The 17,921-nt window shown below is 40.5% G+C and overlaps 3 protein-coding genes and 1 non-coding gene across 15 annotated transcripts; 2 read left to right on the forward strand and 2 right to left on the reverse strand.

Moving 5' to 3' along the window:
- The first annotated feature begins 716 nt into the window (after window positions 1-716).
- Window positions 717-5,226, forward strand: LOC103705072 (pentatricopeptide repeat-containing protein At5g65570). Of its 11 annotated transcripts, none has more exons than XM_039127157.1 (3): window positions 717-4,160; window positions 4,307-4,361; window positions 4,447-5,226. In XM_039127157.1, exon 1 carries the CDS (start codon window positions 868-870, stop codon window positions 3,010-3,012), a length of 2,145 nt encoding a protein of 714 aa, XP_038983085.1. In that variant the 5' UTR covers window positions 717-867; the 3' UTR covers window positions 3,013-4,160; window positions 4,307-4,361; window positions 4,447-5,226. The 11 variants fall into 11 exon arrangements, with proteins under 11 accessions (XP_038983085.1, XP_026658487.1, XP_026658490.1 ...); XM_026802686.2 differs by having other exon boundaries at window positions 717-4,148; XM_026802689.2 differs by having other exon boundaries at window positions 717-4,148; window positions 4,453-5,226.
- A 606-nt stretch (window positions 5,227-5,832) lies between these two features.
- Window positions 5,833-5,914, reverse strand: TRNAS-GCU. Its single transcript has one exon. It is a non-coding gene; the product is annotated as a tRNA-Ser (tRNA).
- A 77-nt stretch (window positions 5,915-5,991) lies between these two features.
- Window positions 5,992-8,139, forward strand: LOC103702003 (transcription initiation factor TFIID subunit 9). Its single transcript, XM_008784269.4, has 2 exons — window positions 5,992-6,341; window positions 7,548-8,139. Exons 1-2 carry the CDS (start codon window positions 6,051-6,053, stop codon window positions 7,869-7,871), a joined length of 615 nt encoding a protein of 204 aa, XP_008782491.1. The 5' UTR covers window positions 5,992-6,050; the 3' UTR covers window positions 7,872-8,139.
- A 662-nt stretch (window positions 8,140-8,801) lies between these two features.
- Window positions 8,802-15,583, reverse strand: LOC103705080 (probable GTP diphosphokinase RSH2, chloroplastic). 2 transcript variants are annotated; one of them, XM_017842311.3, is made up of 6 exons: window positions 14,452-15,578; window positions 14,132-14,317; window positions 10,398-10,858; window positions 9,999-10,157; window positions 9,565-9,919; window positions 8,802-9,322 (listed from the first exon to the last, which is right to left on the reverse strand). In XM_017842311.3, the coding sequence occupies exons 1-6, from the start codon at window positions 15,205-15,207 to the stop codon at window positions 9,035-9,037; spliced, it is 2,205 nt and encodes a 734-aa protein (XP_017697800.1). In that variant the 5' UTR covers window positions 15,208-15,578; the 3' UTR covers window positions 8,802-9,034. The 2 variants fall into 2 exon arrangements, with proteins under 2 accessions (XP_017697800.1, XP_026658498.1); XM_026802697.2 differs by lacking the exon at window positions 14,132-14,317 and having other exon boundaries at window positions 8,961-9,322; window positions 14,452-15,583.
- Between the last annotated feature and the right edge of the window lie 2,338 nt (window positions 15,584-17,921).

A 17,921-nucleotide genomic window follows, 5' to 3' on the forward strand; every position in this document is an offset into this window, starting at 1 on the left:
TATATGTATATTATTCTTTAGATTCTATGAACTTTTAGGTGCAAAATTTTAGAAAAGAGATAAAGATTTGAAGGAGGAGAAAGAGACTTAGCAAAAAAAAAAATCTCATGAACGGAGAGACAACTTGACGAAGACAAGGATGGATGGAGAGACTTGATAAGAAAAATAGAGGATGCTATGCATGATTTTTTTTAATCATGGAACTCTATTAGTAGAAAAGTTTCTAACTTTTAGGCTTCTGTTTTAAGATGGGTACTAAAAAAACCAGCTCCATATTTTCTTTTTTGGTGCTTACCTCATGTGATTTTTATTCGTTTGTTTGATACATGGTATTCTTAGGAGTTTGACTGCTTTCATGAAAGGCATGATACTATATCTATTAAGAGTTTGAAATAACAAAATTGTGTAGAAACCTCTTGTTGAAAATTTTATTTTAAAATTATCTAGAAATAAATCATGTTTTCACACAATTTTTTTTAAAGAAAAAGAGCTCCGTAGTTAATATACTATAATACAAGGAAGTAGTAATAAGGTTTTTCGTGATCATGAACCATATGGAGGGGTGGTTTGGACCGAATCCGGTGATAATGGAGTAACTTTATTATTGCGCGAACGCTTGTTTTTTATTATATATATATATATATATATATATATATATATATATGTATATATATATATATATTAAATATTTACTTGAGAAAAATAGAAACTGCCCGTACAGGATCCATGGTTTCGCCAAAGGCTTAAAATCTAAAATATCCGAGGCCTTACGTCGAACACATTCGATTGGTTTAACTATCACAATTATCAAACGGTAGTGTCACAAGCTGATGGTGGGAGCAATAAAAGAAAAGCCTACACGAAGCCATGAGAGTGCTTCCTTTCACGAACACCATCTCTCCCTCAATCCTCTCCACTCTCATCAAAACCCTACACACCTCGGCGGCAAACCCACCACCCATTCCTTCTTACAAAGCCTTCGACTCCTACGCCTCTCTCCTCCGCCGATGCGCCGCAGAGAAATCCATCGTAGATGCCAGACGTGTTCACCTCCACATGAAGAAGGCCGGCTTCCCCTATCTCAGTCTCGGCAACAAGCTCGTCGACGCTTACTTGAAGTGCGGCGCCATTGACAACGCCCGGGAGGTCTTCGATGAAATGCCAAAGCCGCACATTGTGTTGTGGAACGCCATGATATCATCCTACACTTGCTGCCGGCGGAGCAAAGAAGCTATCTTTTTGTTCCGGAGGATGCTTTCGGAGGGCTTCGTGGCCGATGAGTTCACCTTTTCAAGCATCCTTAGAGCATTCTCCGATTTACTTCTCATTGCAGAAGGCCGGGGAGCTCATGGGCGGCTTGTGGTCTTGGGTTTGGAGGCTATGAACGCTTTTGTTGGCAGCGCATTGGTCGCTATGTATGCAAAGTTTGGGAGATTGAGGGATGCCCGAGCTGCCTATGATCGAATTAGTGATAAAGATGTGGTCTTGGCAACGGCCTTGATTGTTGGCTGCACTCAAAATGGTGAGGATGGTGAGGCAATTTGCCTTTTCGGAGATATGGTTAATAGTGGAATTAAACCGAATGAATTCACATTTGCTAGTGTTTTGATAGCATGTGGGAATCTCAGGGAGTTGAGGAAGGGAATGGTGATCCATGGTGTCATGGTTAAATCTGGGTTTGAGTCAGGAAATTCATCGCAGACTTCACTTATAACTATGTATTCCAAGTGTGGCCATATATGTGACTCTCTGAAGGTATTCAGGCAGACTGTGAATCCGAATGTTGTGACTTGGACAGCTATAATTGGATGTTTGGCATGTAATCAGAGGGAAGAACTTGCTCTTTCGATGTTTCGCAGCATGGTTCGTGATTCTGTCTGCCTTAATGCATTTACCTTGTCAACAGTTCTCCAAGGGTGCTCAGCCCTTGCATTGTTTGAACAGGGAAAGCTGATCCATGCCTGTGCTATAAAGATTGGCTTGGATACAGATAGTTTCGTTGGTTCCATGCTAGTTGATACATATGGAAAGTGTGGACGTGTTGGAATGGCTAAATTGGTTTTTGACAGTCTGCCAGGGTGTGATTTGGTTTTGATGAACTCTATGATCAATGCTTATGCACAAAATGGCCATGGGCTGGAAGCAGTTGGATTGTTTGATCTGATGCAGGACTTGGGATTGGAACCAGATGATGCAACATTAACCTGTGTCCTTTCTGCTTGCAGTAATGCAGGACTAGTCGATGAAGGCCGTCGAATTTTTTCGTTCATCACAAATAAGTATAGCTTTGGGCCATCTAATGATCATTACGCCTGCATGGTCGACCTGCTTGGATATGCTGGAAGACTGAAAGAGGCTGAAGAACTAATAACTCGTATTAAAAAACCTGATAAAGTTTTGTGGAGGACATTACTAGGTGCATGCAAAATACATGGTGAGGTAGAGATGGCTAAGAGGGCAGCAAGAAAAGTACTAGAGATTGATCCAAGTGATGCTGGAACTTATATTCTATTATCAAACATCTTTGCATCTTTAGGTCAATGGAACGAGGTTATTAGCATGAAGTCTGCAATGAGGCACATGAAATTGAAGAAAGACCCAGCTATGAGCTGGATCGAGGTCGATAGAGAGGTCCACACATTCATGGCTGGAGATAAGTCCCATCCACAGGCGGAAGAGATCTACAAGGAGTTGGAAGGGTTGATAGAGAGGACCAAGGGGTTGGGCTATGTTCCAAATACAAGGTTTGTGCTACAAGAATTGGATGAACTGGAGAAGGAGAGATCTCTATATTACCACAGTGAGAAGTTGGCTGTTGCCTTTGGCGTCTTGAGTGTCAAGGGCAAAGGGAACCCATCTATCACAATTTTCAAGAACCTTAGGGTCTGTGGTGATTGTCATGCTTGGATAAAATTGGTAGCTCAAGATCTGGGGAAAGAGATCATCGCTAGAGATGCTAAGAGATTCCATCATTTTAGAGATGGATTATGTTCTTGTCAAGATTACTGGTGACAAAAATTAAAAGAATGCCAGCATATAGTTCTTTCTTGTCTACTTTTCTTTGCTCAGTTTCAAGAGACTGGAATTCTTTTTTAAGAAATGGTCGTCTGGTACAATGATTGATCTGGAGTGGGATCTTGTGGAGTCATGATGCACTTAATTATGATTATTTTAGGCTGTACCTCAAGGAAATTTCATTCTTGAGAGGAAGATGGATGTATCACTGGCATCATAAACGAATGGTGCTCCAGCAGGTCTTGGGCTACTTGCATAGACTTCTTCCACAAGCTTTTGCAAATGAAAGGGTTAAGTCTTGGCGGTTACCGTGATTTGTCTCTGGCCACAAATAAACACTATAACATACTAGCTGCAATTGAAAGTTAAAATGGTGGGATCAACACAAGGTATGTACTTACATGCCTTTCTGAAGTTTTCTTTTCTTTCTTTTCCCTGTGTTAATTTTGCTTTAGCTGGACTTGTGGAAAGAACCTATTTCATGTTGATGTTCTGATTTCAGTGAAATTTTGTCCATAATTAATGGGCTTAACACTTGAAAAATAATTGGTAAAATGGCTGCCAATTTTAGTGGTTTTATTCATCATTGCCTTTAATAATATGGAATGATTTCCATTAGAATCATTGGTATGCAGTTTTGGTGGTTCATTCATGCCATACATTTTTCTTTCTTCTTTTTGCAGAAAATTTTGTGAATCTTCTTGAATATTTTTAAGGTTGATATGCATTGCCTTATGTATGAGAACTAGTCTATTTGGAATCAGAATCACTGCCTTTCAACTTTCTGAGCTTTCATATAGATGTCAATTTTGCTAGATTTGGTATAACAGTATTATTGTCCTGGCCTTTCATGCAACTTGCAAGGCAACCCTTACCAGTATATCTGCCTTAGAAATTAAAATTTACACTGGTGATCAACTGGTTACGAGAAAGACTGAGAAGTGTCGTGTTTGCAAGATTGTTTTCCATCTTGTTTCTATATGTTGCAGCATTTCTTTCTTCACCTTGATTGTTATTTCAGTTTGGCCCATAGGGATTATCTGCCTGATTGCTGGCATTAGGGACTAAGAAGAGATCTATTACTTACTGGAGATTTTGTATATCTTTGATCTGGCTTCTTGAGAAATATCAGAGTAAGTATTTATGTAAGTGGTATTTTTCCAGAAACTTCCTGAGTGAGTCCTCCTTTTCCTTCCAATTGCAATCCATCATTCTTGTTGTTATGCGGAGTTATCCTGGTACATATGCTTTTTCAGCATGTATAATGGTCAGTTCCCTTTTCCTTATGCAGGATCTCCATGTCTGCAATGCAGTGGAGGCATAAACTTTGGATTTGGATAAATGTGGTGAGTGTGATCCCTGCTAAACAATGAATGATAAGAAGAAATTCAAATATTGTTATTGATCCTGAGCCTTAGGAGCCGTGACCAGGAGCAGAAATAGAGATGGGATTGATGGAGCCACTATATGCTTTCCCAATTCTGGCAGAGGGATTAACAGCATTTTTCTAAAGTGGATTCAACATCCATAGTTCGAAGCCCCTGCTTCCAAGCAATGAATAATGCTTAATATTGTGCTGGAGGAATGACACATCTTTCATGGGAGCTGTGTACCCCAGGGAATGATGTGGTCACCAATCTTTCCTTGGTGTGCTGGTCACCAGCCTCCTGAACAGCTCACCAGCCTCCTGAAGTCTAGGCCCTGTTTTGACTCAGTGCGGGGTGCTTCCACAAAATATTGGAAGAACTTATGAGATAGGAAGGATGATAAGCATGTTTTTGGTGCGAATGAAGCATGACTTGAGAATGCAGTTGCATGGAGAGGCAGTGCCGTCAGGCGCAGTTCGAGTGGTGAAATAGGCAACAGTCTATGGATTCAAGGCCAGTTAGTGCTTACCCACACCGGATGCTTGGCAGTGGGGCTCAGGAGACTCCAAGTTTAGCTGTCTAATTGTAGAGGTGTGTGTGTGTGTGTGTGTGTGTGAGAGAGAGAGGATACTTTTTAACTTTTGTTTTGTTGATGGTGTTGTGGCATTGTGCATTCCTTCTTCCTCTTATACGGCATTTTCAGAGTTTTGGACTTCTAATTTTGACGAATGTTTTATTTATGTGAAATAAGAGACTGAAAGGATTTCAGGGTTGTTTACTTGAAAAAAGACGTTTACCTTTGTATGCTCCAAGGTATTAACTATCTTCTTTATTTTTCTGACAATTGTTCATAGATTTATGGTTAATCGGTTTCATCATTTGTTATCAACTTATCCTTGCCTCATCGTTTTCTTTTCATGGACTTGTGTGATGAGTTGTCTGTTTAAACTTTTTTGGTATTTTCATGTAAGTATCATATCTGATGATTTTCTTGATTCACAAACTTGCTTCACAACCTTGATACTGAAATTTCGAGTCAATTCAAGCTTGTGAATATGCTGTGGCAGCATAAAAGAGTAATCAAAACTATCTTAATGCTGTGCTGATTGTTAATTGTGGAGCCATCTTGAACATAGTGACTAATTAATTGTTGATGATATATGGAAACCTCACTCCGAAAATATTGTTGAAAATTCATTATTCTTGTTGATATCAAACAAATTAGCCAGCCAAAATTCGAGACTATGACAATGTTTAGTCTTTACTTCAAAAAAAAAAAAAAAAAAAACCAACATTCAGAATCTGTCATAGAAAGAAGAAAAGAAATTGTCAGCTAGTCATGAGCTTGTAGGATATCCTTAAATCAGAAAGTCAAAATAAAATTTTCTTATCAACATTACCTTTTAGAATCCGCGATGGAAAAAAGAAGAAAAAAATTGCCAAAAACAACCGTCGCCTGAGAGATTCGAACTCTCGCGGGGAAACCCCATGTACTTAGCAGGCACACGCCTTAACCACTCGGCCAAAGCGACAGTGTTAATATTGTGGCTGTATCCGAATATTAATGGTTTTTAATAAGTAGCAACGCTTCATCTACAACCACCATTCTCGCGGGAGATACGGGGGAGGAAAGGACGAGCTTTTGGGAAAGTGAGAAAGAAGGAGACGATGGAGGGAGAAGGCGGCGACGGCGGCCGGAGAGAGGAGGTGGAGGCGGAGCCGCGGGACGCGCGGGTGGTGAAGGAGCTCCTCCGGTCGATGGGGGTGGGGGAAGGGGAGTACGAGCCCCGGGTGGTCCACCAGTTCCTGGAGCTCGGCTACCGCTACGTCGTCGACGTCCTCTCCGACGCCCAGGTCTACGCCGAACACGCTGGCAAGACCGCCATCGACCCCGACGACGTCCGCCTCGCCATCCAGTCCAAGGTCAATTTCTCCTTCTCCCAGCCCCCGCCCCGCGAGGTAACACCGCCCTCCCAAAAACCCTAACTCTTCCCCTATTGTAACTTACCCTCGATTCATCTTCCTGTCTCTTTTCTTCTCAATGAATTGTAAAAATATCTCGTTTTCTGTGGATTACTCTCGGATCTGGTTGTTGGTGGAAGTAGTGGGGTCGAGTTTGGCGTGAATTTGGGGGATAAAATGTTTCGGTTTTCCAGTTTAGGGCTGGTATGAATTGGGAAGACTGTTTGGATTTGGTATTTACGGATGATTTATCGGTAAAAGTTTTTGCTTCAAAACTGAGATTTTTGAAAAATTCTAGAGTTCGCTGGTTTCTAGGATGCAGGGGGTTGAATTAAAGGTTCAGCTTTGGATGTTTTAGAGCTAGATCAGTGGTAGGATTTGAATTTAGTTAGTAGCAGCATTAATGGCAGGTTATATTTTTGTGCTGATATTACAGATTGAATTACTTCTAATAGAATAAAATTCATTCCTCCTGTTTCAGACTCCTAGTATCAACAAGAAGTCTTAGGTGCTTCGAAAGTGTGTCTTTCTTTTCAACGCTCAGAATTCTTATGATAATAAGTTCTGCATGTTTCTGGTGAAAACTTGGGCTGAAAGTAGTGTGAAATTTCTCCTTGCTAATCTCTTGGTCTTACCAGACCGCGACTGGTTTTGAAAGTGTTCGGCAGAAGTTGATGGGAATTACTTCGTAGATCCCTTTCTAGGAAGTATTACATCATCCAAAGAAAATAGACGTGAGAGAGATACCTCCTCAGGCCCAGCCTTTACAGGAATGAGCTCTTGTTAGTTGCTGGCTGGTGAAGGTCAGCAGAAAGGAGTTCTTGGAGCATGATCAAAATGCTGCAAGATTGCAGTTTCCTTGACAGATTCTCCTAGAAGGCCACAAGTTTGAGCCATCAACCGGAGGGCGGTGTTGCCTTGCGAGGCATGGGCTGGGAGAAGGGGGAATTGACCTTGATCTTCAGCTTTGTAATAGTATTAACCTGACACTGAAGCATGCTGAATAGAAAATAAGGAATTCTAAAGTTATAAGTGAGGCGATCACTGCTAAGACAGGTTGAGGCACCGCGTAAAGGACACAGAGCATGAAAGATTGCTCAAACTTCTGAATTCTCTTTTTTGATGGTAGTTTTATTGGTAGTTAATGTTCCCAATAGAGGTACAAACAGCCCCTAATGATCCATCATGAATCTCTTTGTTCAGGTCCTACTTGAGTTAGCGAGGAGCAGAAACAAGATCCCACTGCCCAAGTTGATCGCACCGCCTGGGGGAATTCCCCTGCCGCCAGAGCAGGACACCCTGATCAGCCCCAATTACCAGTTGCTGATACCGAGAAAGCAGCCATCCCAGGTTGAGGAGAATGAGGAAGATGAGGATGGTTCCAATCCGAAACCAAACCCCAATATGTCGCAAGAGCAGAAGGCTAGCACTGATCAGCAATCTCAGCAACAGACACCACAGAGAGTGTCTTTCCCTCTTAATTCAGCTGCAGCTGCAGCAGCAGCAGCAGCAAAGAGGCCACGGTGAGCAGGGGGCTGGGGGGCACGGGCAAAAGCTATGTGTTGTTAGCTATTTTTTTGAACTAAAGTAGGAAAGTAATTATGAGAACTTTGATTCTAATCTCGCTCTTTTGTTGAAGAAACAAAGAATTTTTATGACCTCCAGCTGGTCGCATTGGTAGAAAATTATGAGAATAATGTATTGTTTGACGCAATCTTGATCTTTTTGTTGAGGAAGCAAAGAAGTTTTTGTGACCTGCAACACTGCCCTGAAAGTGCAAATTTTCACAAATAAATTGCATTGAAATCTGACAGAAACAACCTAATTTTGTGGCAAGTCCTGCTGTTGCTCTAGATGATATAGGAATGAACCCTCTGTTAAAATTATAACAAGCTCAGTTCTCGTTGCTTGCACTTGGACTTCTAGTAAGAGGCAGTATCTTACAGCTTCTTGGGGTCAATTATCATCGGAAGGGCATGCATTAAGCATTGCATTGGGTTCATTGTGTCCAAGCCTTCTACAAAAACAGATGGAACATCATGGAACATTTTCAACATTCTTCAGTGAGTCATCTTACACTGCATTTATCGTCTCAATTTCTAACCAAAAAAAGATCTTGTGAAAGCAATGTACTCTCTTTGGCTGCTGGTGATGCTCGTGCAACCTAAGATTTCAGAAAACTAGTGCCTTTCAGTTAAAACCCTTGGAAAAAACTTTTCTAATAAGCCTTTAGTTACAGAAGGTGCCTTGATGAATTATCCAGCTCCAATCGCCTCTGCAACCTATTGAGCAATTTTACCTTCTGATTCAACCAAAAAAAAAGAAAGAAAAAAAAGAAGCCGACTCCTTAATTTCAGTTTCTTCCATTGCTCTATCCTGTCTATTCATTGTCTCGGCAAAGCCTTTATTGCAAAAGAGCAATAAGATCCTGAACCATTTCAGAAGAAAACAGAAAGATCCTGGAGAAAGGGTCAAAAGACCCAATCAAGCCTCGCATCATTTATTTCTGTAGAGAGAAGTGCAAGAATTCTGTCTGCAATATAGAAATCTGCTGCCATAAAGGAACTTCATTGAATTTAGAACTGGAGAGGAAGCAACACTTTCTACAGCATTGGAAACCAGCTTCTGATTCCAGAACGTAACAGTTTCTGTACAGCATGTTTCTGTATACAAATAACTACAAGCACGGCTCAGCTTCTCCAATTGCCCTGGCTTGTTACTGTGAAATCCCGGTCATACATTCTCTGGATTTCTTCCCTGCACTCGGTCAAGGACTTATCCGGTATTGCCGGGCTTAGCTCAACCACATCACCCATCCTCAGCTTCTGAGTAGGGTCGCTCACAGGCTCATGGTTCAACCTTGGTCTCAGATCCTCCTTGACTGCAAAGCCATAAGTAGGCCATCTTTGACTCGCTCTCCCAACTCTCACCATCAGATCCTTCACCGTCGAGTTTGTCGGAAACTCATGAACAGACATCTGGAACAGAGAATTACAGCATCAGGTCTCTCTTCAATCCACTACAGAGGATTTTAAATAACAGTGTGGTTTAGAGATTGCAACAGAAGGAAACTAGCCAAAATAAATGCACACAATAAAATTAGATGATGGCCATCGAGTTTTGAAACAAAGCAATCGAAAAATGATGCTATCTGATTTTTATAATCCTTTTATTAATCTTAAATTTCATGGAGAAGAAAATGACAAATATGCCGTATTACCTTATCATTTTCCAGCATGATGACAAAAATGGGGCCTTTGTGGTCACATTGCTTGGTGTATGAGCAGGGGCAGTCATCGGAATGATGAGGAAATGGGCACGGTGGCCTGATCGAATCAGCATCACCAACAGATGAGGGTCGATCAAGGTTCATAGTCTCACACTGCCAACTGACCACCCACCTGGCCCATTCCACCATTTGAAGCACAAAAGAAGAGTGCTGGCTATCGCCTTCCTTGTATCTCCAATGGGCTGCAAATCCATATTCTGCCTGTAGATGCATATCTCTAGTCCGAATTTGTACTTCCAATGGCAGCATGTCTTCGCTCAGAACAACACTGTGCAGAGATTGGTACCTGCAAGCCAAATTCAGCAGTAAGCCCAAAGAATGATTCGCAGATCTATCCAACCTAACAAAGGTCAGTAATGGCTTACCCATTAAATTTGGGATGGGTCATGTAATCTTTGAACTTCCCAGGAACTTCAGGCCATAATTGATGAACAATATCCAATGCCGTGTAACAATCTTCCTCATTCTTGACTATCAAACGTAGCCCATGTATGTCGTGGATCTCATCCATGCTTAGCTTTTTCCTGCAAATAGTTATATCAGCATCAATATAATCACCATAATCATTGGTACATTGCTCCCTGCTAGTTTTGTGGCATATATTACAAAATCAACACAATTAATGAAATCACAACACCATGCACTAACTATAGGGACAAAATAATGCAGGACGGTGGCCCTCCTTTAGTTCTCAAAAATTATAGCAGTGAAAATTACAAATAAGGTATACCCAAACGCATACTGGGAAGCAAGAGAGGACTTACTTTAGCATCTTGGTGTAGATACTGTACAAACTCTTGTGTCTCCCGGATAGAACATGATAAGAAACACCACCATCCTTGAGGGCTCGGTCTAATTTCTCTATGGCAGATGCGATCATCGCTTCATCAAAGGATCTAAGGAGTTTGGAAGATAGTTCTTTGTACTGGTCTGGATAAAGATGCTTGAAGCACAGATTCTCAAGCTTCTCCTTCCAGCTCGAGATCCCCAGTCGGTTAGCTAAGGGAGCAAATATTTCCAAAGTTTCCTTTGCAAATCTTTGTTGTTTGACCATAGGCAAAGCTTCCAATGTCATCATATTGTGCAGTCTATCTGCCAGTTTAATGAGAACTGCTCTGGCATCTGCCATCGCAAGAAACATTGTATGTAGTCGGTCAGCCTCAATGGTTCGACTTGCAGTATTATTCTCCCGGGCAAGTTTGCTCAAGTGGCTCAGCTTTGAGACCTGAAAAATTGGTCTGACAACACTCAAAACTGATCTTCTAATATCTGGGCTAAATACAGATGTATAGTAATGTCTATGTTTCAGAAACCAAATTCTCCATCTGGAGGTGTACTACTGGAAGAAATTGGGAAATGAAAGTAGACAGCTTTGACTTCTACAAGTTTTGAAAGCATTACTGCCACATGCTTTGGTGAAAAGTTAACACCAGGAAACAGGGAATCAAATAGCAGCTATGTTTACAAAAATATGAATGAGCATAAACAAGTGGATTTGCAGCAATTTTACTATTTGTGTAGTGTGCCAAACTGCAAGTTTTATATCGATATCACAACTCATGACATCAGCTTATTTTAATCTATGATCAAATTTTCCCCGAGACTTTCCTCACATCTGAACTATGTTTATTTGCAAGACTTTTTTAGGTAATACTACATATTGACTAAAATTTGATAGATCATCCAAACTAGTCATACAGATGATAGTAACTGACCCTCAACAAAATATACTCAGCAATTCAAGATGCCTTAATGCAACCACCCACAAAAAAGAAAAAAAAAACTCTACCAAACAACTAAAAGTTAATATAATGTTGGAAATATGTAATTCTGAAACAACTAATTCAGAATTACTGAAATTTGTAAATTGTAACTAACCTAATGATGTATAAGTGGTGGACAACTCGTTTTGGATGAGCCCACATTGGAGGACCCCATATACCTAGCCCATATCTTAGTGTAAGAAGTCAAAGTCCAGTCAAATAGCATCTTCTAAAAAGTAAATAATTGATGCTCAAGTTTTACAAGCGCTCATAAATATGGGGCATCTCTGTTAGAGTTTCAAGTCTTCATCAATTATGGTCTATTATGTGTCTCTTAAAGTTATAAGAGTAGTTATTGATTGTTTCTTAAAAAAATGTAGTATATAAATGTAAGGGATATGAAGAGTCATCTAAAGTCTAATATAGAGGCATGTAGTAGGAAAAGAAAGAAAAAGAGGAATATGCATGTCTAAGTTAATGTTACTTGAATCTAGGACTATGCATGTTTAATCTTCATCAATTATGGTCTATTATGTGTCTCTTAAAGTTATAAGAGTACTTATTGATTGTTTCTTAAAAAATTGTGATATATAAATGCAAGGGATATGAAGAGTCATCTAGAGTCCAATATAGAGGCATGCAGTAGGAAAAGAAATAAAAAGAGGAATATGCATGTCTAAGTTAATGTTACTTGAATCTAGGAATATGCATGTTTAAGTGTCTACTAAATATCATGCTGCTCGAACTTTACTCCTCTATCTCAATCTCTTCCTCTTATACTAAATGCAAAAAGTTCCAGCACTGGTTGCTACCAGAGAAACAGCTCAACACTCGTTCTTTTTTCTATTCAACTACTCAAGAATGCATTTTTCTTTCTAAAATCTTGGTCTACAATGACAGAGCATGATGAACTTCTTCAATATCACAAGGAGTTACTCCATCATCATGACAAACACTTTGGCCCCCAAAAAAGATTGGCTAGATGAAGGCTTCAAAGAAGAACTAAAAAATCTTTTAAGTAGTGATCTAATCAACTATAAGACATGCCGTGTCAAGGGGGTCAACCATTTTTCTTATAAGTCATTTATGCTATACAACATAAAATCAAGAATAATCAAGGAGAAATCACCTTGTTAACATCTCTTGAGTCACAAAACTTTTGCCCATCTTCTAGCTCTTAAAACCCCACATGATTGGAGACCTAATTATTCCAGTGGATTCATCAATCCAACCAATCATACATCAAGAAAATTTGGTTTGAGAGGAGTGAAACTTTAGTTTCAAATTCCTAAAGAGAATACAATCTGAAGTTTTTTGGGGTCAAATTTCATGTCCTAGGACATTAGCAGGGAAGAAGGAAATGATCAGTCTTTTTTTAATATATATATATATATATATATATATATATTCAGTCATTCAATCATCTCTTCCAATATCTGTATCTCTTCATGAAAACACCAAGGGCATTCATTATGGGATTGCAACATCAACTCCTAACAAATTACAAACTATTTGGAGATACATAATTTGCAAGACTGACTTAGTGCGCTCAGAAGACAAGAAATTCTAAAAGAATAAATGATCAAAGAACTTGATGATGAGTTCCACATAGCAAAATCCTCTGATGCAAGTATAATGGACTACTCATTTGGATCAGACCAGTTTGGAGTACCATATATACCTGGACCTAGCTCATATCTCAGTCTAAGTAAAGAAGACAAATTCTAGTGAAGTAGCATTTATTACATAGTAAAAAAAAAAGCTGATGGTTAAGCTTGATATGTGTTCATGAATGTGGAGTGTAGCTTTTATTGTTCCTATTCGCTAATTGCAGTACATGCATGTCTCAATTAAAGTTGTAAAAGGAGTTATTGTATTAATATAAGGGATATGATGAGTTATCCGATATCTATCATGTGATGCTATAGTAACTCAGAAAAAGCACTCAAAAAGATCACTCAGCTTTCTTCCACCATTCACTTTGCTTCAATATGCGGCACCCTTCATGATGCCAGTTCGGAGGGAGCAATGAGAATACAATAAACCAGCCAAGGGACATTTTTGAGTTACTAAAGCATTTTTTATATCCATATAAAGGTATATAGTAGAGAAAAAAAGGATATTTAATACATAATGGTTAACATGGAAAACAGCGCAGCTGGAAATGTAATCCATAATTGAGATGGACTTTGCTTTTCTTGAGAGGAGAGAGTATTTACTCCTCTCAATTCCAAAATTAATAACCAGGCACCCAAATCAAAGATCCATATCGTTGGTCATGGTCTCTACCACTAAAAATACATGACTTTTGGTTTCTGTGCATTTTCAGTTATTTACATAATGATGAACGGTGTGGATCTTCGATTTAAGTGTCTAATTATTGTTTTGGACCTGAGAGGAATAAATACTCTCTCCTCTTGAGAGGAGAATAGTCCACCCTATTAGAATTTAATAAATTTCCTTCTTAACTTCCTCGAATCAATGCATGAAAGAGAAAATATCATAAAAACACAAGTGTGTCGCAGGAACTTTAGATAGATGTGCTATATACACAACTTTTTCCCCCCAAAAACAAACCACAGATGTAAATGTTGCATGCCCAGGGCATTATAAAGCAGAATTACATGGCAGAAATAACACATGCTGCATTATATTTTACTGAATTTATGGATCAGTGCTTAATTTTATACAAAGTGAGGAATACAGTTAATCAAAGAGCGCATGAAGCAACCTACCCCTTCAACCAGATCAGCTACACCAGCTCCAAACCCCCGAGAAATATAATCATAAGAAATAAAAGAATCATCAAATGTATCATGCAAAAGTCCTGCAGCAACAACCGTAGCGTTAGCACCAATCTTTGCAAGCAACACCGCCGTCTCCACGCAATGCTGCAAGTATGGATCGCCACTCAACCTCATCTATTAAACAGAGAAAAAGAAACCATTTCATCTAACATCTACAAACCACCATTAGAATAAACTAGCCAATAGGATTGTGAAAAGAGGAAACTTTCCAATTCAATTGCAGCTATTATGGAAGTAATTAAAATCACCTGTCCTCGATGAGCTTTCTCAGCTTCATAGAACGCCTTTACAACAAAGTCCTCCTTAAAAATCTTATGTCTCAACTGAGCTCCAGAGAGCAACTCCCTGGCATAAGGCTCACAGTTCGGGCCAAGCTCACCCAATCCTTCCTCCGCATTCAATGGAAATTCTTCCACATCGATCCCACCTCCACCACCCGGCATCGGAAAGCTTGTGGAATCATAATCCAAACAAGAGCTTGCATTCCTAACAAATCCATTAAAAAGCCTCTCTCTTCCCGCCCTCAGATCACCCCCGTTCCACTCCCTGGATGATCGCAAACACGGCGGACTCCTCGAAGAACAGCCCACCGCCATTCCAATGCTTCCACTGCAGGAACCCGGGCCCTGGAACACAGACACCGGGCTGAGGTCTCGACCCCTCACCGAAGACGAGTACGGGGAGTAAGAAAACGAGCTCCCAAGCTCATCCGATCGATCACGCCCCAGCAAGCCAAGATCATCCCCGCCGGCAAAGCTCGAGGTGGCGGCCGAGGGTGCATACCGAGTGGAAGGCGAGGAGAAGAGGCACGAGAGCCCGCCGAGCACCGGCTTCTGGCCGGAGCCCAAGGAGGCGGTGGTCACCGTCGTCGAAGAGGCCGGCAGCCTAGAATTCAGCTCGTAGTCCGGCGACCCATGAGACGAGCCAATTTGGAAAGAATAGTGGGGGCTCGAGCAGACGCCGCTCGGCGCGCTGGCGTAGAACACGATCGCCGGCACCGACATCGATCCGGAGCCCTAGTTCCCTCCAATTATGTCCAGCACCGAGATCAAAATCCCAAATTTCGAGCTGCGGAGGGCCAGAGGTGGCTCCTTTGAGGGCGGATGGATTAAAGGAGGGCCAAATGGGGAGAGGGGAGCCCCAAAGGAGACGCCTTTATGGGGGCATCCGGGTAGAAGAGGGGGGAGCTTTAGCCCTAATAAAGAGGGGAAGAAGAGGGGAATGGAGACCAACTAGAATCAAAGGGACCCCAGGATTCGGTCTGGAATCATAACTTCTAGAGAAGGCGTGGAAGGAACACCGGGAAGGAGAGAGGAAGAACGCAACGAGAGAGAGAGAGAGTCAAAGACGTTTTGAATCAAAGGGAGGGAGCAAGCGAGCGGGCGAGCTTTTTCTCTGTTCCAGTTCGGGGTTATATGGCTTCTTGCGGCCGCGGAGAAGAATCTAACGGCCACGTGGTGTAATTGCTTCGCGGCACGGCAAAGTAACCGTTGACCCAAATGACGAGTTTGCCCCTCAAGGAGCTATCCGTATCGTGAAGGATGGGCCCAAAGAAAAGGTTTCAGTGCGGGCAACTACAACTATGGCAACACGTTTTCGGTTCTTCGTTACGTGGCAGTTGCTTATTGGTAATTAGTTGGGGGGGGGGGGGGGGGGGAGGGGATGCTGATTGGAAAACGTAAGCATGTATCTTCCTTGTCTGTGACGTTATATAGAGTACTATATTGTATTACTATATGTGGGCATGCAATTGATCTACATGATCAGAGGTGCATTGCTGCTGGTTGGCCCACTTTAGCTAGTTGCTAATTTTAGACTAACAAATTGATCTAGAAGGTTTTCATCGGAAAAAAAAATAATCTAGAAAGTCCCTTGTTGACTTAAGTGTGCATAAATGATTGTAAAATATTTAATAATATTTAATATATGATGCATCATATTGGTCCGAATCGAATAGTACAATGCATACCGTACCAGCTTGGTACCGGTATCTGGTATGGAGGGCGTATTAATATTTGATATGCTAAAAAAAAATTGTACCATATCGTATTGATAGTGTGCTAGTATGGTATCGATACGAAGTTCGATAACAAAAGAGCAAATCTTGCTTGATAGCTTTTAATTAGGACCAATAATGTATCTGACTAAGTGCAACAAGGGGTCGCGTTTGGTTCTAGTATTACGTAAGCGTGAAGGTTATGCCAAACAGTATATTAAAAGCGAGCATAATTGAAAAATAGTTATACTATTCAAACATTATTACAAGCATAACTATGAGAGGAAGGGTTGTATAAGTCGTTTCGTGGCGTAAAGATACTGTTTTATATCCATTTGTTATTATTTATAAAAAAAATATCATTCAAACGGTATCTTTTGTATTCAAAAGTGGGGCCAAATAAAAGTTAGCATTACATGGGCGTAACTATTTCTATAAATAATTTTTTTACTAGTTTCATTGAATTCCAGAACCAAATGTTGTTTGTTTTACTTCATGATGCGAATTCTCATGATTGTGCCCCTGCATGAAAGTGTGTCTCTTTTTAGTAAATACTAGATTAAACATTATAGTTGACAACCTATACCTACATGCCTATGCTACATTTGGCCGGTTCGGTTCAGCTAATTTATATAAAAAGGCCAGAGGGGACTCACATCTTTAATTACTATTGCTCTTGATTATGACATTGTCAGCTCCGGCGAGAGTTGTGAGTGTTTTCATTTTGCACGAAACAAGTGTAGCTTAGTGCTTAAGATATCGACATTATACAATTAATTGATTCTTTCTAAACAAAATTGTTTTCTGACCATTAAGTGCATCAAGTTTAAAGATAAAACATGCCTGCTTTTAATGGAGGCGATGCCATGTGAATCGCAAGTCAAGGCATATAAACCTCGAATTTCCCATGCCAACCAAGCGTAATGTCTTTTTCCTCAACACAGCAGGTTAGGTGCAATTAGGTGACTCTACCTTCTTTTGAATTTGTCATGCCAATACAAATATTGCCAGCTTGTCTGAAAATGCCCCCATGCATACAATTCAACAGTTCCTGTATTTTTATCTTTCTCCCCTAGCTTTTTTTTCAATAAAATTTATTGCGCAATTGTCTGCATAACATGGTATAAAAGGATCAGTACAACCAGCAAAATTTTATGCTAATTATAAAATATCAGATCCAATATATGTTATATCGATACTGAACTCCATATGGAGAATCGATACATTTTCTATACCGGATATCAATATCTGATCGGTATGGTATGATATGTTTCGAATCCGACCAATACCCGACCCGATAATGAGTCATGAGCACTGCATCACATGATAAATGAAATGGTGGGTAGAGTTGGATGACCAGCACTTTTCCGTATTAATTGGGAGGCATTAAACGACGTTCCAAGAGGGATTCAATTTGGGGGGCCGAGAGAGCGAGAGGAACTTGGACCCAGCCACGTGGTCAATGAAACAAATTGGCCACGTAGCGGCGTATTTTGGCGCTTTGTCACCGGAGAGGTAAAGCCCCCAACCATCGCTTTAGCGGGCTCGCGAGATGGGTTCATCCCGTACGTAACTCAAACACGGCCACCGAGCAATGCTTCTCGGATAAATAACTTATTGCAATAATTTTATTTCATCAAAATGGCAAAATAAAATATTTCAGAGGCAACTTATCTTATCCTTTCTAATTATATTTTTTTTTTCTCTATCTAATTTTCAACA

The sequence above is a fragment of the Phoenix dactylifera genome, chromosome 6 (genome assembly GCF_009389715.1).
Source record: "Phoenix dactylifera cultivar Barhee BC4 chromosome 6, palm_55x_up_171113_PBpolish2nd_filt_p, whole genome shotgun sequence".
NCBI lineage: Eukaryota > Viridiplantae > Streptophyta > Magnoliopsida > Arecales > Arecaceae > Phoenix > Phoenix dactylifera.

Excerpts from the sequence above, each read along its gene's own strand:
- LOC103705072 (XM_026802684.2), top strand. The coding sequence starts at position 868 with ATGAGAGTGCTTCCTTTCACGAACACCATCTCTCCCTCAATCCTCTCC.
- LOC103702003 (XM_008784269.4), top strand. The coding sequence starts at position 6,051 with ATGGAGGGAGAAGGCGGCGACGGCGGCCGGAGAGAGGAGGTGGAGGCG. Across the intron at positions 6,342-7,547 it reads CCCAGCCCCCGCCCCGCGAG|GTCCTACTTGAGTTAGCGAG; the intron begins GTAACACCGCCC and ends CTCTTTGTTCAG.
- LOC103705080 (XM_017842311.3), bottom strand. The coding sequence starts at position 15,207 with ATGTCGGTGCCGGCGATCGTGTTCTACGCCAGCGCGCCGAGCGGCGTC. Across the intron at positions 14,318-14,451 it reads AGAAAGCTCATCGAGGACAG|ATGAGGTTGAGTGGCGATCC; the intron begins GTGATTTTAATT and ends TCTGTTTAATAG. Across the intron at positions 10,158-10,397 it reads ATCTACACCAAGATGCTAAA|GAAAAAGCTAAGCATGGATG; the intron begins GTAAGTCCTCTC and ends AACTATTTGCAG.